The sequence below is a fragment of the Antechinus flavipes genome, chromosome 1 (assembly GCF_016432865.1).
Source record: "Antechinus flavipes isolate AdamAnt ecotype Samford, QLD, Australia chromosome 1, AdamAnt_v2, whole genome shotgun sequence".
Lineage (NCBI taxonomy): Eukaryota > Metazoa > Chordata > Mammalia > Dasyuromorphia > Dasyuridae > Antechinus > Antechinus flavipes.
This window is the reverse complement of record NC_067398.1, coordinates 329,954,150-329,979,370: the sequence shown is the minus strand read 5'-3', so window position 1 is coordinate 329,979,370 and position 25,221 is coordinate 329,954,150. Positions and strand designations below refer to the sequence as shown.

At 35.3% G+C, this 25,221-nt stretch overlaps 1 protein-coding gene across 7 annotated transcripts in view; it reads right to left on the bottom strand.

Annotated features, from left to right (window-relative positions):
* The window catches only part of GRID2IP (Grid2 interacting protein), a 115,356-nt gene that overhangs the window by 69,758 nt on the left and 20,377 nt on the right, over positions 1-25,221 (bottom strand). For all 7 annotated transcript variants that reach the window (XM_051967226.1, XM_051967204.1, XM_051967186.1 and 4 more), the window contains exons 2-3: positions 5,983-6,237; positions 4,652-4,737 (exon numbers count right to left, since the gene is read on the bottom strand). In XM_051967226.1, coding sequence (XP_051823186.1) covers positions 4,652-4,737; positions 5,983-6,237 — 341 coding nt within the window. The remainder of the gene's footprint in view (positions 1-4,651; positions 4,738-5,982; positions 6,238-25,221) is intronic.

The window sequence follows — 25,221 nt, the reverse complement described above, 5'->3', positions numbered from 1 at the left end:
CTCAGAGTCCTACCGTTAGCAAGTGCTTAAAGGCAGAATTTGAATTCAGATATTCTAGACTGCAAAGTATAGCACTATCCAAGAATCTCAGAATTGGAAGGATACATAGAATTCATCCAGTTCAATCTTTAAAAAACCCTATTCTACAACATAACTAATAAGTAGAACATCAGGCCTTTGCTTAGACTTTGTAATGAGGGAAAACCTTCCAATACAGTCCATTATACTGCTGGATGGTGCCAATTGTTAGAAAATTTTTCATTACCTCAGGCTTAAATTTGCTTCAAATTTAGAGAAGAACATGGAAATCACCAAAATTTTAGGGCTGGCTGGAAGAGGTGCTAAGAAGAGATATAGAGAAAATAAGATTTAAGAAGAGGGAAAGGGAGGACCAAATAGCTTTTTTTAAGTTATCTCAGAATTCATATGGAAAAGATATTAAACTCTTTCTGCTTAATTCTAGGGAGCAAAAGGAAAAACAATGAGTAAAGTTGTAGGAGGGCACATTTTGACTGAATACATGGTAAATCTTCCTAACAATTAAAGGTGTTCATAAAGGTAATGTGTTGCCTTTCTATTGTATCATGCTGCCTCCATGTCTTTGCCATCTTACCAAAGATGAGTTAAAATGTCATAGAAGAGCCAATATTCGCAATGTAGCTGATAGAGTAGAAAGAGTGATAAATTGAGAATAGGTGAACTGGCTTCAAATACTTCATGTGTGACCTACAGTCTGTGAGTTTCTTCTCTAGGTCCCAGTTTCTCATCTATATGACAAGAAGAATGGACCAGAGGGCATCTAAGATTTCTTCTGGCTCTAAATCTATGATTCTATTATCTTATTACTTATACAAACTGATTCAAAGTGAAATAGGGAGAACTAGAAAAGCAAAATACAGTTTAAAATTATGTAAATGGAAACAAAAACAACCAAACAACTGAAAATGAATGATATGACATACAAAGACCCAAACATCACACATAAGCAGTTTGATGTATAAATATATCATGTCTAATGGGGAAACAAGCAAAGATATAGGGCAGTAGGATAGAATTTAAAAGGAGGATAAAACCTGGATAGTAAATACAAAGTCAAAATGGACCCATCATTTAGATATAAAGATTGCTACTCTGAGCAAATTAGACAAGAATGGAATCATTAATCTATTAGATCTATGTACAAAAGAAGAATGTAGAACCAAACAAGAGACAGAAAGCATTATGAAATGTAAAATATAATTTTGATTATATTAAATTCAAAAATTTTTACACAAACAAAACCAATTCAAGCAAGATTAGAAAGAAAGCAGAAAATTTTTTTCCAGTTAAGTGTCTATGAAAAAGGCCTTCTCTCTCTCTCTCTCTTTCTCTTTCTCTCTCTCTCTCTCTCTCTCTCTCTCTCTCTCTCTCTCTCTCTCTCCCTCCCCTCCCTTCTCCTCTCCCCCCCCACCCCCCTCACTGCTCTTGCTCTCTCTCTCTTTTGTTTTTTTGCTAAGGCAATTGGGGTTAAGTGTCTTGTCCAAGTGTTAAGTGTCTGACTCCACCTAACCAAAGGGCTGGTGCTCTAATCACTGCACCACCTAGCTGAAAGGTCTCATTTCCCAAAGAGAACTAAGTCAGATTTATAAGACTACAAGTCATTCTCCAATTGATAAATGGTCAAAAAATATGAACAGACAGTTTTTACACAAAGAATTGAAAGCTATCTATAAGTCATAGAAAAATGGTCTAACTCACTATGAATTAAGCAAATTAAGTGCTAATCAAAACAATCCAAGGTATGCCTATAAGATTAGCTAATATGAAGAAAAGGAAAACGATAAATGTTGGGGGAATGTGGAAAAGTTGGAACACTAATGCACTACTGATAAAAGTAATTCAGACCCAACCATTCTGGAGAGCAATGTGGAATTATGCTCAAAAAGCTATAAAACCACAAATACCCTTTAATCCAGAAATATAACCACTAATCTGTATCTCAAAGATAATTTTTTAAAAGGGAAAAGGACATATTTGTACAAAAATATTTATAGCTACTTTTTTGTTGTGGCCAAGAATTGGAAATTGAGGGGATGCCTATCAGATAGGAATGGTTGAACTACTGTGGGTATATGGTTGTAATAGAATACTATTGTGCCATAAGAAATGATAAGCACGGTGATTTCAGAAAAAAAATGAAAAGACTTACATGAACTGATACAAAATGAAGTGAGCAGAACCAGAACTTTGTAGCATAACAGCAGTACTATATAATGACCAAATATGAATGTCTTCACTATTATTGATAATACAATGATCCAAGACAATTCCAAAGGATTCATGATGAAAAATGTTATCTTATATTGAGAGAAAGAACTGATGCAGTCTGAATGCAGATTGAAGCATATAATTTTTCACTTTTTTTTGTGTTTCTTTTTTCTGGTTTGTATCTTTTTTCACAACATGACCAATATAGAAATATGTTTTATATGATCTCATATATATAATCTATATAAAATTGCTTACTATCTCAAGGAGAAGGGAGAGGAGGGAGATAGAAACTCAAAAATTTTTTTAATTAAAAACTTTTTATACATAATTGTGAAAACTAAAATATTATTTAACTAAAAAAGTGAAATTTGAATTAAATTTTTAAAAAGTAAAAGAATTGAACCAGAATAACTTTGTACATAGTAACAGCAATATTGTACAACAATCAACTATGAATGACTTTTTTATTCAAATACAATGATCTGAGACAATTCCAAGGACTCATGATGAAAAATGCTATCTAAATCCAGAGAAATAATTTTTGGAATCTGAATGCAGATTGAAGCATACTTTTTTAAAAACTTTTTTATGATTTTTTTTGATCTGTGTTTTCCTTTACAAAATAACTAATATGTAAATATGTTTTCATGATTATACATATATAAACTATATCAAATTGTTTACTGTCTCAGGAAGGAGAAAGGAATAGGAGGGAAAGAATTTGGAACAAATTTTTAAAAACCAATGTTCAAAACTGTTCTTACATGTAATTGGGGAAACAACAAAATATTATTTAAAAATTAAATGCACATAAAAGAAGAGAAGAGAAGGAAGTTAAGGGAGCATAGAAATATAGTGCAGATACAAATACTTATACTATGTAATATATATTACAATATATATTGTATAACACCCATACATTATACTATACATAATATGTATTATATTATATATTTTTAAAAGTGAATGGTATAAAGTGGAGATTCACAGTTTCATATACAATATTCTTTTTGTGTTTTGCTATGTATTTCAAACTATTTTCTTCTTTGGTATTTAAGTTCAGAATTCTTAAAAATAAAGTTTTTAAAGGAAATACAAGAAATTGAATGATATGAAATTTTAATATCCAAACTTGGCCTCAAAGAAGAGATGACACCTTCTCAACTTCTTTCACAGGGTGAAGCACTATAAGTAATGAATACTGCATACAATGTCACACTTTCATATTATATTGCTTAATTTGTATGAAATTTGTTTTCCTTCTATTCTTTTTTACAAGAATGACAGTAAATTGAAAAGATTGAAAAGTATAGGAAATCTAAAAACAAAAAATGTCAAAATTTTATTTAAAAATTAAAAATAAAGAAAAATCTATATTAGTGGGGGTTTGGAATTCATTGTCATTGTTTGGAAAGAAAAGCAATCCATGTCTTCTTTGAAGAAGGGAAGGATTGCATGTATTGGGTTCCCTACTTCCCTCAAGACTGAAATCTAATTCTCTCTACTTATATGGCAGCCCACACAGTAGTAAGGCTCAGCAGATGCTTAATTGAAGAAAACAACAACAAAAACAAAAACATGGTTTACTTAAGCTCAGCAAAAGAGGAAGTTAAAAAAGATTGTGAAAATGATAGCAAAAAGAAACAAAAACAAAAACCCAACCCCAAACAAAACAAATAAATTATGATTGAGTTAGAAACAGATTATATGAAGAATGGTGAAGAGCAAAACCAGATTATATTGTCGGATAACCATGTGGCTAAATAAAGGTTTAACTGTATTTCAAGACTATTATATAGAAAAGATTATCCAATTATTTCTCCATGGGGGGAGGGGAGGGGGAACAGCACTAGAATTGGACAAAATGGGTTTAAACTGAAGACTTAATTGGAGTCAAAATTTTCTCAAAAGTGGGGGTCTTACAACATCATAGCATAGATTTGTAGTTAGATCAGATTTTAGTCCAATTTCCTTATTTTATAAATGAGGAAACTGAGGAATGCAGAGATTGTGACATATCATAGGTCACACAGTTAATAAGTGTCTGAGGCAGGATGCAAAGCCAGGACTTTCAGACTCTAAGCCCAACACTGTATCCACTATCCCACACTATCTTTACTACCTTAAAAGAAATACTACTTTTATTATTGGGCAGGCAATCTCCAGGTACTAACCAAGCAGGGGAGTATGGCTCTGTGACTTCTCATGGCTATCTGTCCAGCAAAGCAGGACCCCTTCCTTCTTTCCCATCTCTGTTCCCTTTCTGGTAGCCCTGTAGTAGAATATCTGAGGTTTAGGCCTCATGAGGGAAATATGACTAAACAGAGCAGAGTGTCATTTCCTCCTCAAAGATGGCTGCTTTCTTCCTTCTATCTTCTCCAACCACATCAGCACTACTCACCAGGCAGGACAGACTCTATCCATACTGGGGCATGACCACGAAGTGTGAAGCCAAAACTTTTGTTGCCTTTGTACACTCGAACAGTCCTATACAAGGTAAAAGGAAAGTAGCTGTGATGAAGTCTTCCCAGCTCTGTTCCTTTTCTAGACCCCCATGCCATTTTAGAAGCCTGCCAAGGAAAGCCCAGGAGAGATTAGATTCGTCTTTACTTTCTCCCATCTCCAATACCCCAGTGTCTCATAACGAGTCCCAGAAAATAGAGCTGGGTGAATTGTTCCAGATCCTTTTGCAGCCTTACCTCAACTTTCTTTCTTCCCTTCACAACATGGTAGCTTGAAAGAATGATGTGAAAGATCCCCATAAAAGAGTAACAGATAAGAAAGGAAGAGGGTGATCCTCCCCAGACATTGTCATTGTCCCAAACAGTGCCTACCTCCATCACTGCAAAGCAGCATAGGGGAATCTCACTCTTCCAAAAGAGATACAGATTGACTTGCAAGGAAAGGAAAGGGTAATGACCTCAACCTCATTAGTTAGTACCACAAACACATTATCAAAAATTAATTCGTGAAATAATAGACATGCATGTGGAAAATTCAGCCATTTTTCTTGCTGGTAGAAAATAGGGCAATAGTCACAAGTTCAGCATGGGATTTTTCAGGCTTGATTCCAACTTGGTTTTTTTATGGTAATCTGGAGAATTATAGAAAAAGGAAGTGAAACAAGAATAGTAAGAGTAGAGGTTGCAGGACTAAGTAAGGGGTTCAGCAGATCGCCAAAGGTGAGATGTTTCAAGCTTACTTGGAATTATGAACTCAAACTCAATTTGAAGTAAAGGCCGGACAGGTCACTTTAGAAGTCAGTCATATACAGGTACATAAGTGTGCATTGGGATCCCATATGTATATATGGACTGAGCCATGATTTGATGGGTGAAACTCTAGAAAGTCAAGAAACCCATTACACTATTATATTGGAACTATAGGCACACACTGTAACCTATATTCACCAATACAGAATTTTTGCACTAAAAAAAACTTAGGAGGCCTTCTAACCCATCTTCATTAGCTTCCACTATCAACTGACTTAACTGTGTGCCCATATACTCATTCTAGCCCCAGCTCACATTACTCTCAACAACAGGCCTTTCTTTCTATTGCTTCCTTCCTTCTTAGTCAAGCCCCCAGCACCCAAGGCTACTTTATCTCCTACCACAGTTGGGAATCAGAGAGTATACCTATTCCTCAGAGCTCATCCCGACCTTCTTTTTATTACTTTAAGTCCCCAGGCCTAGGGAAAAAGAGCCTGGGGAAATTAAAAGCATTCATTACCTGCGGGCAGCACCTGAGCCTACTCGGCTGGCAATAAGCGAGGTGGTTTTCCTCAATCCCTTCCCCAATTCTTCTGGACCTCGGGGCACTGAGCTGGCCCGTGTAGACACCATCAGGCGCTCAGGGTGGTCTTCACTGCGGCTACGGCGGAGCCGGTGTGTTTGTTGCTCCCTTTTGGTCCGGCAGAGCTTGCTGATGAGACTTTGAGACACAACCTCGTCAAAACGCTGCCGATGCTTCTTGGGGATGAAAATCCTAGGGAAGATGAGTGGACAGTGAGAAAAGGGACCAATTCAGGCCTAGCCCAGAGACAGGGGAGACAGGAAGGGTGGTTAGTAAGGACACTGAAAAAGACAGGAAGATGGGATTTAATACTGTGTATAGTGATTAAATTTATCAGTCTCAATAATAACTTTCCTATAGTCCTTTAAGACTTTCTCTGCACATGGTCCATAGCTAGCAAATGTCAGGACCAGAATTTCAACCAATGTTCATAATTCCAAGTCCAGTGCTCTTTCTCTTACACCATGCTGTATTTTAATACAAGTCTGTCAGCATCTCTAGTGTACCACATTAACCTATTAGTGAATACTGGGAAGTTAGAGCAACAGGGTGTCTGTCCTACTTGAGTAGGTACAATTAATGTTCCTCCTGAAAAGTTATTTTTCTGTTAGGTGATGATAGGACTATGTCCCTAGATAAGGCATATTTATGGGCAATAGTAATTATATACCTTCACTATCCAACTAGGATATAGCTGACAGAAATTCATTTCCCAAAACTGCAATTTTCTCATACTTCACAGAGAATAACTTTGGAATATATAGATTGTTAGGTAGTTGGGTATACTAGTCCAATTCATACTATTGGTCTCCTAGCAGAAAGAAAAATCACAAACCTTTACTAAGTATCATTATTATTGTTAAAAAATAAACACATTTAAAAAGAATCATATTTTATAATGCTTTAAAAATAACTAAGACAAGTATGAAAGTATCATTATTTCCATTTTGCAAATAGGTAAAAAGTTGAGTTATCCTGACCAAGGTCATATAACTAATAAGTAGAAGATTTGGGATTTGAACCCAGCTCCTCTGATGAAGTCTAACGACATATCATTACAATATTATCTTAAAGATTGTCAAAAGCTAGATGGCAAAATGAGCAGAGAACTGAGCCTGGAGTCAGGAAAACTCATCTTTCTGAGTTCAAATCTGGCCTTAATCACTTATTACCTGTGTGACACTTTTGCCAAGAAAATCCTAAATGAAGTTATGAACATTTGGCACAACTGAAAAATGATTGAACAACAACAAAGATTTATGAAATAGGCACGTTTTCAGGAAAAAAGTATAAGTTTATATATATATATATATATTATACATATATATTGTGAGGGATGTAGAAGACCCTTACCCAAAATGATTACTCAGAGATCACTCAGTAGAAGGCAGAAAAGTTGTTTATTGAAAACCTCTGGAGGATGAGCCGTCCCATCATGAGATAAGAAAGAGAAAGCTTGCGGTAGGAGGACTAAAGAAGTAGTAAAGATACATAGCTTTTATATAAGAAATTACATCACAAGTAAGAGAGCATTGAGAAGGGGAGAGGGAGGCATCTAATTGGTTGTTGCTATTTGGGGAGATTGGAATGGAAGGTTTCTGTTTCCCTGAAATCTCCTGATTTCTAGGAAACAGAAAGTCAGGCCTTCAGGCTTAATCAAGCAGATGGTGGTCCAGCTAGTAGACAAAATATCGATAAATGTCAAATACCAATAGATGTCATCAGCTCAGGTTAAGTAAATATGTTTCTAGCTGGCTAAGACTCAAGTAGATATGAGCCTGCACATATTATACAGGTCATAGGGGAGACACAGAAATAATAAAATACAGAAAAAGTATTCATACATTCCTGTAAGTTCTTCACCTTATCTATTCCCCACATATATGTACATATACATGTATATGTACATGTATATATATATGTATGTATGTATGTATGACAAACTGCTAGATAGCTTTTCTGAGAGTTGCTACAGTAAGCACAGAAAATTTACTTGGAAAGAGAGGAACACTTAAAAAGGTTCCTTGAAGCCAACAACTATGTCTTTATCATCTCTATATCTGCCACAATACCCAAGTTAGAGCCTTGCCCAGGATAAAGACTTGAACTTCTCTAGTTGCTGTATCACTCAAGGAAAGTTAAGAGAAAAGAAGCACCTACTGTGTGCTGGAGCCACCATTAGGCACTATGGGGGTGACACAGATGACTAAAACATAACCCTTGACTGCAGGTATTTTATGTTAGTTAGAGGCAGGAAGAATGGGAACCCTTAACTATAATTCCACAGGATCAAACTAAGATAGAAAAGATCTTGAAATAGTTAAAATCTTTGCAAATCGGGCCTGTTTCATTCTTTGTCCTTGGCTCCGTAGTGCCTGGAACACAGTAAAAACTTGTTGACTGAAAATTTTTTGAGATAGGGCTTAGCCTTAGATGTGACCAAAGTAGTGGAAGACCCTTACTCCTCCTTCCTACCCTCAGGGAAGCAGTTCTGGAAGCCTGAAGGCCTGCTGTGGAGGTCAACAGGGATCAACTAGCAAAAGGAGATTGATAGTGTGATGCTGGAGAAATGGAAGCAAGATAGAGATTAGAGAGTTTTTAAGATTCTATTTGGATTTCTGAAAGGGAGAGATTTTCTGGGACCAAAGGATCCATTTTGGTCCCAGGGCTGATGTCTCAAAGTATTCAGCAGCCAATGTGAGGTTCCAATGACATATATGTGTGGTTTTAAGATCATAGTAGACAAAAAAAAGGGGTGGAGTCCAAACACTGGTAAAGGGTAGGAATTTTCAGGCAGGGACCATCAGTTCAGTTCTGACAGGTTGGGTGTAGGACCATAAATTCTTACAAATTGGGAGGATTTAGGAGATGTCCAACTAGAGCCAGGAAGTCTAGAACTTAGAGATAGAGGATACTGATTAGGTATCTGAAATAGGACATCTAAAGTTTTATCTTTTGGAATGTCAGAGTGGCCAGTTACAATCCAAATTATCTCAGTCCTAATGGTCAGGAAGGGAGTTGCAACCAGGGGGATTGAGGCAGAACAATTCAGGGAAAGTGAGGCAGGAAAATTAGGGAAACTGAGACAGGATAATAAAAGGAAATTATGGCACAATAATAGTATTGTAAAAGCTTCTTTTTTATTAGTTCTATCATTTGACTTGAATTCTACCTACTATACTCTTTATTCATTTAAAAAATATGTCCTTGTCATTTATTTAAATGACAAAACTGTATTGACCTTCCAACCTTAAATTGGAAGGTAGGACTAATGCTGGAAGGCAAGATCACTATAACTTTGAAAGCCATTGGCTTTCTTCCATGATTTTGTTCTCAGTGTGCCATAGGAAGCAGGGACCAGGATCCCTGAAGCCACAGAGTTGGCATAGGATTTCAAACAGTTATCTCATTTTATCCTCATAACACCTTCCTCCCCCTTTCCCCAAATATATGGGACAGTTATATAATGCCTTTTACACATAAGGAAATGGGCCTTTGGCTCTGCCAAAGTGATCTGCTGCATACTTAGCAGGACAGCCAGGATGAGAATCTCAGATTCTCAGAGGTAGAAGGGACTTCAGAAAGTATCAAGGCCTATTAGTCACAGCATAAGAGTCCCTTCTGTAGCATCCCCAAGAAGTTTCTGCATCAAAGCCATTGGGGAGGCCTAGATGTTCTCTTCCCTAAGTATACTTCTATACTAGACTAGAATGTCTAGGAGAAAAGGGTGTGATGATAGAAAGCTTCAATAGCTTAAAAAAAATCAGGGAGGACTGGGAAAAGATCAGTTTATTAAAACATCACTGATAAAAGAAAAGCAGCTAGGGGGTGCAGTGAATAGAACACTGGACCAAGAGTCAGAAGACTGAAGTATAGACACTTAATAGCTGTGCGATGTTGGAGAAGTCACTTAAACTGTTCTCATTTCCAAACTGTAAAATGGTGATAATAGCAAATGAGATAACATCTGTAAAGCACTTTTCAAACCTTAAAGTATAATACAAATACTAGCTAATAGTAATATTATTATCATCATAATTATTATTATTTATAAAACAGTTACAGTCTCATGCTTTGATCAGACTGTATATAAAGTGTTATATAAGTGATAGTTATAAATAGCTTCTAGTTTTTCATATGTATGTCTTCAATTCAGTTCAACAAGTATTTATTTAGAGACTACAATAATATTGGGCATTGTGTACTGGAAACAAGAAAAATTAGTCACTATCCTGGAGGAGCTTACATTCTACTGGAGAGAAACTATTTGTATGGTTGAATAAATACAAAATAGAAACAGTCCTAAAAACTGAAGAGAACAAGAACATCTTCAAGGTAGCTGAGTGATGCATTTCAAATTCATTTCTGTTTCAAATCCAACCTTGGACATTTCCTAGGTATAAAATCCTGGGCAGGTCCTTTAACTTCTGCTTTCCTCAGTTTCCCCACTTGTAAAATGGGGGAAATAATAGGACCTACCTTCTAGGGTTGTTGTGAGGATCAAGTGAAATAACGTTTTTAAAGTACTTAGCATCACACCTGGCACATAGTAAGTATTATATAAATGTTGTATTTGTTTGTAGTAAAAGATGAGTCCTTTAAGGGCAGGCCCTTGTTTCTTTTTTGTCATTTTTACCCTCAGTGACTTCCTTATATTTAATGTTCTTTAAATTGAATTGAATCCACACCCTCTTAAGACAATCTGAAAATATACAAAATGCAATGTTTAAATAAATTGTGGCACATTAATGTAATGGATTATGATAAAACATTTTTTCTCCTTAATGAGGTCATTGTTGGAACAGTGGTTATTGTACTTTATTTGAAGATGATTGTTGTTGTTCAGTTACATCCTATTCTTTGTGATCCCATTTGCAGTTATTTTTTTTTTTTACAAAGATACAGAAGTAGTTTGACATTTTCTTTTCCAGCTCATTTTGCAAATGAGGAAAATGAGGTAAATAGGATTAAGTGATTTGCCTGGTGTCACACAGCTAGCAAGCACCTGAGACTGGATTTGAACTCAGATTCTCTTTATTCCAGTGTTGGCACTTTATCCACTGTGCCACTTTATCTAGCTGCTCCCATATCCCACCCTTTTTAAAAGAAGGATTGAAATTTGTGGTCCAGGGAATATCTACACTGCTGAGTTCATAGATGCCTCAGAAGAACAAAGTACCAAGGAAGGAATCAAAGGCTATGATCACATTTTCCTACTTGAAACAGATTCCAATGAATGACTTCTATGGCCTGGGACCTAGGAATGCAGTCAGGGTCAGGGCATGGATCCTTCATGGGGTCTGCAAATGTTTTTCATGGAGAACTTCCCACAATGGAAATCATGTTCTTGTTTTAGAGCTTGTCATCATCTAAAGTAAACATTGGAAATAGAATTGAACAGAAGAGATAACATGAAAGACAAAAGGCAGGGATTTCTGTCTTCTCCAGATACCATTCCTTAGTGAGTCCCGCTAGTAAGGAGGGGAAGGGAAGAGAGACCCAGCTATTGGAAATTTATAGCTCAACCTGAAAAAGTTTAAGGAAAAAAAGTGTTTAGATAACTATTCTGATTTGGGTTTTGCTACTTTACCATTTTAAGCTTCCAAAAGAAATTCAAAATTATCTTTGTACCTTCAGAGAATTCAGGGACTTTTTAGTTTTCTAGGACTATTGTTTATGTTTCTTTTTTCAGATCTTCTATCTGGAGCAACATTACTTCTAGTAAGTTATAGAGGTTATTTTAGATCAGATATAGGAAAAAACTGATTTTAGTTCTCAGTTGCTTTTTTTTAGAGGTCATCTCTTCTATGATTCAGAAAATAATTTTATACTTTATTGATGAGTTACTGTGCCTGTGGCATTTAGAGATTTTGGAATAAGAGCAGGTGGTGACCTGTGAACAATGGCTAATCAGATATTATGAATTGAAGATGGTAGTAATAGTTTTCTCAATAAACCAGAGTCTAAGTAAATAGCATATTATGACTAGTAGTTTACTTATCTCTTCTTTTCTTTCATTTTTCACTTTGTCTTACTCTTGCTCCTCCATCATTAATATAGACGTTTCTTTTTCCCTTATCTTTGGCCCAACTAGGGGTCCTAAAGTATGATTTTGGCTTCAAGTGTATTTATTTACTTAAAAATTTAAATGGATTACTCTAAACTTTAAAAATCAGTGAGGATATTTTGCATTTAAAACTAATGAAAATTGTTTTCCATTTGTTTGTGACTCTACTTTTTGCCACAGTGATTGTTTGTTAGAGAAAAGTTCTTAACCCCTCCTTTAAATTATTGTTTTACTTTAATACTAACTACTATCAATCATTAGTTGAACATTTATTAAGCAATTATTATATACTATGCACAGAATAAATTAGTCACTAAACTTTTTCACATATTGTGAACCCCACAATGGATGCTCAAGATGAGAAAGCCAAGCTCAGAAGGATTAAGTGATTTTCTTTCTTTTTTTCCCCCTCAATAGCATTTTATTTAAGCGATTTTCAAAATGTCACAACTTATAAATAATTTAGCTTGGCCTTGAATCCTAAATTCTAAGTTTGATGGGGTTTTTTGTCATAGTATACTGTATTTCTACCGAGCCTAAATGATCTTTAATGTATTTCACTATGTTGAAACAAACAGATTTGTATTTAGCACAAAATAAATTAGCCCTAGGTCACTCTAACAAAATAGTATAATTCAAGAACTATGTTTTAACTAAACATAAGAAGTCAATTAAGAGTTAGATAAATACTCCTGAGGATGAAGGAGAGAGAATGTTATCATTCAATTTAATAAGCCTTTATTAGGCATCTAGTATGTGCTAAGGCACTTGCTAAGTACTATAGAAATACAAAAACAAAAACAAAATGATCTCTGTTCTCAAGAAGTTTACAATTCTAGTTGATGAATTCTACTTGATGGAAACAACATGTACACAGAAAAATAATTACATAATATACATAAAGTAGATTCAAAATAATTGGGGAGAAAATACTAGCAACAGGATAGGGTAGGATAGGGAATTAGGGTAGACTTTGAGCTAAGCTTTGAAGGAAGTAAGGGATTCTGTGAGGCAGAGATGAAAAGGGAATACATTCTAGAGATGGGGCATGGTTTATGCAAAGGTGAAGAGGTGGGAGATGGAATGCTAGGTACAGGGAAAAACAAGCTGGAAGAGAAAATATTTGAAGAAAAATAATATGTAATAAACCTGGAAAAAAAGTTGGATCCAGAATATTAAGCATTTAAAACAGAAAACTTTTTTCTGTCATAATAGAAGTAAATGGGAATTATTAGAGGATATTAAGCAAAAGGATTACATGGTTACTGGGTTTTAAGAAAGTTACTTTGGCAATTATATGAAGAATGGATTGAAGTAAAAAGAAGGATAATGAAAATTATAAACTAATATCATTAGTGAATACTGACATAAAAAATTTTAAAAGATTATTTACTATAATCATGTTGAATTTATACCAAAAAAATGAACATATGATTTGTCAGCTACATGATTTAGTAATGAAAAATTAAAATCATATAAGTATATCAATAAATGTAGAGGGGAAAACTCTTTAACAAAATAGAACTGTTCAAAATTTGAAAATTCTCTCTTATTCATGTAAGGCTATACCAGTATAATGTAAATAACAAGTTTATCTATATTAACTGGCAAATTTAGTACTATATTCAACCACTTTATAAAACTAGACAAAATAATAACAAAACAAATTGAAAGAAACAAAAGGACAATAATCTTAAGGAAAATGAAGAAAAAGAGTAGGAATAAAAAGGATACCATTTTTCAAATATATAAGGAACAGAATCAAATTTATAAAAATAAGAGCTATTTTCTAATTATTAAATAGTCAAAGGTAAAACATAATTTTCAGGAGAAATAAAGACTATTAATATATAAAAAATTGCTCTAAATCATTATTGATTAGAAAAATACAAATTAAAACAATGCTAAGGTATCACTACACTATCAGACTAGCAAATCTATCACAGTAGGAAACAAGACAGAAAAGAAAAATGACAAGTGCTGAAGAGGATACAGAAAAATTGGGACACTAATGCAGTGTTGGTAGAATTGTGAACTGCTCTAACCATTATGAAGAACGATTTAGAACTATGCAAAAGGCTAAAAAAATGTGTATATTCTTCAATCTAGCAATACCACTTGTCCCAAAGAGAGTAAAGAAAAAGGAAAAAGGCCTATATAAAAAAAATTATGGTAGCTTTTTTGTGGTTATAAAGAATTGGAAGTTGAGGGGATGTCCCTTAATTAGGGAATGGATGAACAAGTTCCATTATGTGATTGTGATGGAAAAGATATGATCAGTGATGAGTAGGATCATCTCAGAAAAATCTGGAAAGATTTATATGAATTTATACAAAAAGAAGTAAGAAGAACCAGAACATTGTACATAGTAACAGCAATATTAAGATAATGATAACTGTGAAAAACTTTTGACCAATACAAAGATCCAAGACAGTTCTGAAGGCTTTATGATAAAAAATGATATCCACTTGCAGAGAAAGAATTAATGAATTCTGAATGAAAATTGAAGCATAATTTTTTCACTTATTTTTCTTGCTTTTTTTTTCAACATGGCTAATATGGAAATACATTTTGCATAACTTCATAGGTATGATGGATGTTATGTTGCTTATCTTCTCAATGAGTAAGGGAAGGGCTAGAAGAAGGGAAAGACTTGGAACTAAATTTTTTAAAATTATTATTAAAAATAAATAAATAACATTTTTAAAGATAATAAGATAAAATAAAAAGGAATAAAGGAGACACTTAGCACTACCAGATCTTATAATATAAAGAAGTAAACAAAATTATTTATTTGGTATTGATTTTTAAATATTAAAAATGGATCAGTGAAATAAACCAGTTAAAGAAGATTCAAAATCAATCAAACGTAACAGCCTAAATTCAACAAATCTAGGGATACTAACTACCAGATTAAAGACTCCTTAATCAACAAAAAAACTGGGAAGTAATACAGCAGAAACTAGATTTAGACCAATTTATATTATGTGCCATATTAAATTCCAAAGCAACATTTGATCTAAATATTAAAATTTATAATAGACAACATAGAGGAAAACGGAAGGAGATCCCTTTTACAACTTTGGCTAGAAGAATTCGTTTTTCTTTATGTAATTTTGTGGAATTTTTTTTTATTTTATGGAGTAAAACAAACATTTCCACAACACAAAAATGATTGCACATAAAGGAAAGAATTCTTAACAAAACAAAAGCCAGGAAAGAATTTGGAACTGAAAATAAAAAAGAACTAAAAAAAAAAAAGGATTCCTGGCAGGAAGGAAATCTGCCTATCATATAGACAGGTACCACTTGTATACCCTCAGAGTTTTTCCTTCATTTGCTTACTAATTCAGGCTATATCCCTGTAGCTGTTGGAACTGTCCAGTATCTAGGATGTTGCCTTGCAATTTGTTGTTTATTTTTCAGTTGTATCTAACTCTTCTTGATCCCAGTTGGGATTTTCTTGTCAGAGATACTAGAGTAGTTTGCCATTTCCTTCTCCAGCTCATTTTGCAGATGAGGAAACTGAGGTAAATAGGGGTTAAATGAGTTACTCAGACCCACAGAGCTAATAAGTGTTGAGGCCAGAATTGAACTCAAGAAGACAAGTCTCTAGGCCTATCACTCTATCCAACATCCCATCACTTAGCTGACCAGTCTTGCACATAGTTGGAGCTTAATTATGCATGTTGATTTGAACTGGAAGAGTTAAAATGACTTCCCCATACTAGGAGGCTAAGATTCTGAGATTTCATATAAAATTTTTTTGAAGATTTTTCTTCTCCAAGATGTCTCTCTTATGAAACATTAACTTACTCTAAAAATAACACTAGAGTAAAGACAAAAGTTTCTCCTTAGAGTGCTTTAATTTGACAAAAATTTTACTTTAAATGTTTTTTTTTAAATCCTGTGGAATAATTAAAGCTAAATCCTGTCAATAGCTAACATTATTATTCCCATTTAAAAATTAGGAAACTGAGTCCCCTAGGGATTAACTGATTTGCTCAGGGCTTGGATACTAGATAAAGGCATACTGGGGTTTGAGCCCAAGTCCCACCATCACCACCCCTATCATTACCACCACTACCACTATTACTATTACCTGATAGCAAAGAATATCTTTCAGAAAAGGGGCATGGGAGAGGCAAGTCTAAAGAGACTTCAAGGATAAACCACTCACACTCACAGGATGGCCCCACAACACACCTTATTTTACAGATAAGACAATTGGGAACCAGGTCAATGAAATAACTCATCTAAAGTCACATAGTATTGTAATAATGAAAAGGCTTAAAAATCTTAGTCCTCAGACTCCTAAGTTAGCACTTTCACTAGAGATGGAAGGATATTATACATAAAGTCAGGGGACTTGGGAGACTGAGTCCAGGCCCTGTTATGTACCAATTATATAATCTTGGACAAGTCACTTAGGCTGTCAACTTCAAGTAAACCTATCTGTAAAATGGGAGCGATTAATATTTATACTAGCCCTGTCTGTTTTTCAGGGTTATAGCTGGGAAGACATCTTATAAACTACAAAATATTATGGAAATGTCAGCTATTATTGTTATTTTGATGATTCCAATCTTCCTTTCCTCCCTTTCAGCAAAGCAGGTGAGTATGAGTCATTCTCAAAGGGGACAGGGTCCTTCCTGTGGAACCCTTCTGATTAATGAACTGAATAAATGAGATAGTCTACAGTTTGATTAATTTCTTCTCCTGGAACCTATTCCTTTTATACAGCAATAACTTTCCACTCCTCATTCTTGTCCTTGAAGCTCTTATGTATCAGATGTACTTAATAGTCTTCTTTCTCAGTGTTTATCTCCTTAACGAAAGGTCAGCTTGCTCTGTGTTCTCTGCTGAGCCAAGTTAGACACAGTGAGTGTATTGAATTTTTTAAAAAGACTTTTCCCTCAGAAAATCAATTCCTTCTTGTGCTTTAAATGCTCTTGGGAGGATATTATGTACAAGCCATGAAACTGTTGGTATCATTTTTCTCTTCTTTGTACTATGGACTATCATTCTCAGATTTAGATTTGCTTAGGAAGAGTTGAAATTCATGAATGAAGATGTCAAAGCAGACCTATTGCATCGCTTTTCCCAGATCTGCTAACATCTCCTTCTGTATATCTAATAATTCTAATAATATAGAAGAAGCATTCTTTATGGAGATTTTAGAAGAGTCTACTGACATAGTAGAAAAGAACACTGAGCTCTAGACTTATCTAGGCCATTTATAAATTATGTGATTTTAGCTTTGTCACTTCACTTCTGAGACTCAAGTTTACTTATCTGTAAAATGGGAAATATAACATTTTTACTTCCTATAAGATTATTGGGAAGAAAGTGCTTAGTAAACCATAAAGCTTTATAGAAATATGAGCTATTATTATTACTATTCTTGTTATTCTTTACCAACTCCAACTGCTCTCTCCCTTACCCAAATCCTATCTATCTATTCAATTCATGGATAGCTAAGAGAATAAGTTAGTATGCATTTTTGTCAACTGGTTTTTTCCATATATATATATGATATCTAATATTAAATTAAAGATGTTTTATTTTATAATATATTTTAAATGTTTTATTCTCATTTTACATATGAAGAAATTGAAGTCCTGGGAAATTAAGGCAATGTTAAAGACAACTGAATCCAGCTCTTCTGACTCTTAAATTAGTAAAGCAGAGTAGATAAAAAGCTGGTTCAAGCCCCAACTCTGGCACACACTAGCCAAGTCATTTCTTAGAACTCAAAGCAACTCTTTTAAGACTGTTAAGTTTCAGAAAAATGTGCCATCTTAAACAGGTAGAAATGATTTGGAAAGGCCCCAAAATAATGGCATCACAAGCCTAGACCGTATTCCAATCAATAAACCACCAGTTTAAATAATGTTTATTATCATTACCACTTAGAGATGGAAAAATATTCAGCAATATTTAAATAAATACATATATCTAGACTCAAATTAAATACCATAGAATCATAAGATTTAAAGCTTGAAAGGGAACAGAGAATATATAGTCTTGGCGAGACTTACATGAACTGATACTAAGTGAAACAAGCAAGAACCAGGAGATCATTAACAACGATACTGTTTGAGGATATATTCTGATGGAAGTGGATCTCTTCAATAAAGAGAGTTAATTCAGATCAAAGATGGACAGAAGCAGCTACACCCAAAGAAAGAACACTGGGAAATGAATATAAACTGCTTGCATTTATGTTTTTCTTCCCGGGTTATTTATACCTTCTGAATTCAATTCTCCCTGTGCAACAAGAAAACTGTTCAGTTCTGCACACATATATTGTATCTAGGATATACTGTAACCTATTCAACATGTAAAGGACTGCTCCATCTAGGGGTGGGGGTGGAGGGAGGGAGGGGAAAAATCGGAACAGAAGTGAATGCAAGGGATAATGCTGTAAAAAAAAAATTACCCTGGCATGGGTTCTATTAATAAAAAGTTATTTAGAAACCAAAAAAAAAAAGAGTGAGAGAGAATATATATAGTCTTATCTCCTAATTTTACAGCTAAGAAAACAGGCACAGGATGATTTGTCTTTGAGTTAATGGCAAAACTGTAACTGACAACACCCTAATGTTTCTTACTCCTGGGTCTATAAATTAAACTAAACTGTCTCATGTTTCAATTTTGAATTTACATTTTGGGATACTATCTCTCCACTTAGTTAGGAAGACAAGAAGTATACCTTAACTATGTTTATAGAAAAATTTCAGTCTCTATTATAGTGCTCTTTGCATATAGGAGACTCTTCAATTTAATTAAATTGAATTTATGTGTCAATAAGAAAGTCCTAGGGTTGTGAGGTACATAGTTTTTTTGTGATAGAGTCCTATGTTCTTTTATATATTTATTTTAAACTGTGTTTTGTTTATCTGTTTGTATTTTATTTTATCTACTAAATAAGCTTCTTGAAGGTATGCGGATGAGAGCAAAATAGGCAAGATGGGATTTATTTTGTTGTTGTTGTTGTTGCTGAGGCAATTGGGGCTAAGTGACTTGCCCAGGGTCACACAGCTAGGAAGTAAGTGTTCATTGTCTGAGACAGAACTTAGGTCCTCCTGACTTCAGGGCTGGTACTCTATACACTGCACTACCTAAATGCCCCCCTTTATTTATTTTTTTTAAATAAAAACATGCTGTTTTCATGGCAGGACAGTTGACTTTTTTTCAAATATGTTTAGACTAGAATAATTTCAATTGCCACATTATAATGAAGATTAAAAGTGTCTGATGGACATAAGAAACACAATTTCAAAACCTTGCCCAGTAAAACAAATGCCTTTGATCAATGAGTCAACAATCATTTATAAAATACCCTTTAGTCACTGAGGATTCCAAGACTAAAAGAAAAACCATCAGGGAGGTCATAGTTTATAGCAAGAGAAGATAACATGCACATACATAGGTGGATTGTATACAAAATGGATACAAAGTCATTTTGTAGGGAGGACACTAGCTGGAGGAATCCAAAAGGATCTCAAATTGAATGTGGCATTTGAGTTGAACTTTGAAGGAAACCAGGGATTATGAGAGATGGAAGTGAAGAGAAAGAGCATTTAAAGCCAATCTGGTTCTGGTTCAGCTTTCTAGCCTGCTGACATAGGACCCTAAGTTCCAGCTAAACTGACTTTTCTGCTGTTCCTCAAGCACATTAACTCTTTCATCTCTGTGTCTTTGCACAAGACATATATGGTTTCCTAGCCAGTGATATTCTCCTATCTCCTCCTGAAATCACTTACTCAATTCAAGTGTCAGTTAAGATACCATCTCCTTCTGGAGAGAGCTCTAATGATTCTCTAAGGACTAAGTCCATCCCTACTTCATCCTAGTCACTTTGCATTTATTTTCAATAGTCTATTTTTACTTTTCTATGAATGCATTGTTCCTCCTGCTCTCTTCCTATCTCCTCAGTGGATATAAATCTCTTTTCAGAGAGGGACTATCTCACTGTTTGATATCTCCCCAGCAGTTTTAAAATGGCTTGCTTGATGGATTGAAAGGAGGAAAGGAAGGAAAGAAAGCCCATGCTATTCACAAATTTAGAACTTCCACAAGATTCCCCAAAATGCTTATGCTCCTGAGTCCCCTTGTTAATGGGAAATGCATCAGTTTAGATAAATCTCAGCTGGTTCTGATTGTTTCTAAATCACTTTGCTTCTCTGATCTATAAAATGAAAAGATTAAATTATTTCCCTCTCTTCCAGTTCTAGCAGCATTCTAATTAGGAAATCAACTTCATGAGTTTGCATGATGTCAAAACTTTGTATTTCAAATGTAGGAGATGAATTGGATGAATTCTACTGGGGACATGGCACAAATGTGAAGCGACTGAGTGTCACAGTGGCTAGAACCTTAGTCTTAGAGTGAGGAAGACCTGAGTTCAAATTTGGATTCAGACTCTTAATAGCTGTATGACTGTGGGCAAATTACTTAATCTCAATTTCCTTAATTGTAAAATGGGAATAATCTCACAGGGCTGTCATGAGGATTAAATGAAATAATATTGGGCCATGGTAAGTGCTACATAAATATTTATTCCTTTCTCCATGAAATTATTATTTCATTTTTGTCTTTGTATCTCTAATGTCTGACACATTAAGCTTAATAAACACTTGCAAATTGATTAAAAACATATGTTCTATAAAAGCTCTGACATCTTAAGTTCTATGGTACTATTATAGTAGTGCTAGTAGTATAATACATATTTGAGTCTAATAATTATAACTTATATGGTGCTCTAAGATTTACAAAGTGCTTGACAAATATTACCTCATCTAATCTCACAAAAGTCCTGAGAGGTAAGCACTACTTTTATCCCCATTTTACAGATGAGGAAACTGAAACTTACAGAAGTTAAGTGACTGGCCATCAGATAATCAGGAAGTGCCTGAGATCACATTTGAGCACAGGACTTCCTGACTTTAAGTGCAATGGTCTATCTACTGCACCTCCTAGCTGCTAATATTGGAAAAACCAGGACTAAGGCAAAACTAGGCTTAAGTCTGAGCTGTTATTGAATGGTTGTCTGGCTTTGAACATGTCGAGACTCTCTTTTTTTAAGTAACTTAACTCATTTGGTAAAGTAATCCCTATGCTTTCATCTAGCCCAAAGACCAATGCTGAAATTTCCCCATGTAGGGATCTGGTTCCCCCTGGTGTCTCTAGAAATCACGAGACAAGATGGTTGTCTGGCCTCTTCCAGGCAAAGCAACATTCATCTTCTTAACCTCTCTCGGGCCAGGAATGATGCACAAGACCCTTCTAGACCTTGCTAACTTCCTGCTGCGCCCTATCATCTGAGTAGCCAGCTGTGACTCTCCTCTGGGGCTATCTGGCCTGGCCTGTGATTAACACTCCCCTCTTCTCCAGGAGAATGGAATACCCTCCCTCTTTTCTTCCCAATCCAAGTGTACAGCCTCCTGCCAAGCATTTCATTAGTCAGAACTGACCATAGAAAGGCAGAAAAAGAGCAGCTTCTACATTTTCTGATCTTGGGAAAGAGTTTTCCAAACTCTGGGACTCAAAGCAACGGACAAATTGATTGGGTATCTTATGGTTAAAAATCCCACATCAATGCAATCACTTTTTTTCTCCAGTGAGAAGTCAAAATCAAAATTAATACCATCATAGAGAATTGACTTTAATTGATAGGATGCCCTATCTCTCTGAGACCCGGGGGCAATTATCTTTCTTCCCCACCTTCTCCTTAGTAGGTGTCTCCTTCTCACCAGCTCCTCATTTAAAGCAAGTAGGGCTGGAACCCTTGCCTCCCCTGGACTCAGGGGTCGATGGAGGCTTCTCATTGTTCAGGTGTCAGGGTGCACTCCTTCAGTGCAGAACAGGGTGATGTTCTATCATCAGTCTCCCCTCAGTACCTAATATAGGTGTGGAGGTTTGTTTTTTTTTTCTTTTTGCTGAGGCAATTGGGGTTAAGTGACTTGCCCAGGGTCACACAGCTAGGAAGTGTTAAGTGTCTGAGGTCAAATTTGAACTCAGGTCCTCTTGACTTCAGGGCTGGTGCTCTATCTAATGCGCCACCTAGCTGCCCCAAGGTGTGGAGTTTTAAAGATTGAAAGGGGACACAATGGAGTCAAGGTACCTTCTGCCTTCCTGATTTCCCCTTTGCCTTTGTGGCATTGCAGTACAGTGAAAAAAATGCAGGATTTGGGGTCAACAGGGAGGCTCTGAGTTCAAATCCCAACTCTGCAATGACATTATGCAAGTCAGTTAACTTCTCTGGGTCCAATTTCCCTCATTTGTAAAATGAATTACATAGATGAAAAAATAACACATTCTCTGCTCTGAACTCATATGATAAAAGAGAAAAAACATATATTCAGTAAGGATAATTCAAGGTTGAGTGTGAAAGAAAAGATCCAGGCAATGTATCCCAAGAATAGATGAGGAGAAAAGGAATATATTCATCTGGGGCAACTGGGGCAAGAAAATGCCTAACATGAGCCTTGAAAAAGAAATATTCAACAGGCAGAGGTGAGGAGGGAATGCATTTCTGTCATGAGGACTGACCTACATCAGTGTATCAGACTCAAATGGAAATGGGGGGGAGGGTGTGTCACTGAACCATACATAAAGATCTCAAAGGCCACATGTTTGACTTAAAAAACCACATGTTAACATTATCCAGCTTTATTGTATTTTTATTTATTTTGTGAAATGTCTCCCAATTACATTTTAATCTGGCTGGGGCAGCTCTCTGAGAGTGTTGCCTGTCCCAATAGACCTTCACAGTGTGTCTGAAACCTCTGACCCAGTTAATCATGGAAATCCCTTTCATCTCTAAATGTAAGATGTAGATCACACACACACACACACACACACACACACACACACACACACACACACCCCACAACAAAAACACACAGAGAGCTTTGATTGACCAATGTTATTTTGTATTTTGATTAAATATTCAGGATTTATATGTAATAAATAATAAATGTTTAATTTTAATAAATAAAATGAGCTATGAAAATTATTTGTGAAATGGTTTTATTAAAAGAGGGATGGTTATTTTTGTTTTTTAAAAAAGGGGGCAAAGAATAGCTAGATGGTGGAGTGGTGCTCTAGCAATAGTCATGAAGTCAGGAGGATCTGAGTTCAAATCTAACCTCAGACACTTAACACTTCCTAGCTATGTGATCCTGGGCAAATCTCATAATTCCGATTGCCTCGCCAAAATAAATAAATAAATAAAAATTAGGGACATCATTACAACAAGTTTGAAAACCCCTGTTAGAATATTGACCCTATAGAACACAGAAATCTTGATCTCAATATTAAAAATCTGCTGTTACACCTTGTTGTACCTTCTCCACGTCTGCTCTTGCTGTGATGTGTTACTAAATTTGTCAAAGCAGGCACACCAAAACTGCTGATGACAAAACTGCTACATTTTTACACTATGGCTGGGGAAGTTCTTATCATCCTTTAAAATCTCTGAGTCACATCAATGGAGGGACTCCTTGTCTTCCCAACATGCCCGTATATTAAGAATCTATGATTCTTCCTCTCTAACAGAAGTGACTGAAAGCAACTCAACAACAAAAATATAACAGTCAAATTGATTGCAAGTTATTCCTTGTTACCTGCCTAGAATACTAATTAAAAACTTAAACTCTTAGAATATAAGAGCTGGAAATGGGCTTTGGAAACAATGAGTCCAAATCCTTGATTGTACAAATGAAAACCTTAAATCCAGAGTAAGAAAATTAAATGAATCTGGAAAATAGAGAGATCTGGTCATTTTTAGCTTTTGCGATTCCTAGTCATAATTCACATTTAACATCTATAATTTTGTTAGCTGGAGAATTAGATGCCTGTATGGAAGCATCTTCACTAAAAACCCCGTTAATGCTCTATTCTCTGGAGGCAGAGAACAGAGAACCTGTATTCAAATCCTTCCTCTGACGTTATCTGCCTGATCTTAGTCAAGTTATTTATCATTTATGGTCCTTGGTTTCTTATTTCTAAAATAAGGGTTTGGAACAAGGGATGTCCCTTTCAGCTCAAACTCAAAACTGATGAAGCCTATGACTTAGTAGATGAGTTCTTAAGTAGATAAGCTGCCAAGAGCAGCTAGGTGATGCAGTGGATAGAGGGGCTGGGACTGAAATCAGGAAAACCCGAGTTCGAATCTGGTCTTAGACACTTTCTAGTTTCCTCATATGTAAATGAGTTAGAAAAGGAAATGGCAAGATACTCCAGTATCTCTGCCAAGAAAATCCAAAAATGGGGCATGAGGAGTTGGACACAATTGAACAACAGGGAATAGCTGGGGCATACAGAAGTTAAATGACTTCTTCATAGTCCTTGAGACCAGGTCTTTCTGATTCCAAGCCCAGCTTTTTATCCCATTATTTTATGCTACCCCTAAGTTATAATTAAATAATATGCATATAGAAAATGAGATATAAAAAGAGTTCATTTCAATTTTTTTTTCATTTAACAAATACTATTCTCACTTTTCTATCAGAGAGAGCCATAGATTAGAGAGTCAGCCTCAAAACCAGAAAGACCTGGGTTGAATTTCCAATTCTCATCTATACTGAGCAAGTCACATATCTCTGCAGAACGCTAGGTACCTCTCTGGATGTTCTATAAGGCATTAGTGGAAGAAGTTTCCTCCCCTGGGAATGTTCTGAACTACTAATATCTGGTCCCTATCCATATCTCTATTTATTGTATTAAATGTACTAATTATTTGGGAGAGGTAACCATAGCTTTTGTACATTGTCACAATTAATGTTAAACATGGTGTGACTGAAACACTCTTGCTCATAGAGCTGAATGGTGAAATTTAAGACTCCATTTAGAGATTAAAGCCCAAGTTCAATTGTCCTACTGATTTAGCCCAGGCTGGGACTAATTTAGAGAGGTATACTCTTTGCATCATACTATATTCTGCCCCTTTGGCTTAAGTTTCCCAGTAGCTCCTTCAAAATAATTTTTAAAAAAATTTTGTTTCTAGTAGTCTGATTCCTAACAGTCTGTTTATTGGTCCCTGTCCCCAAGTCAAGAATAAGGATCTTTTTTAAAAGAGATGCTATCACATACTATTTTCT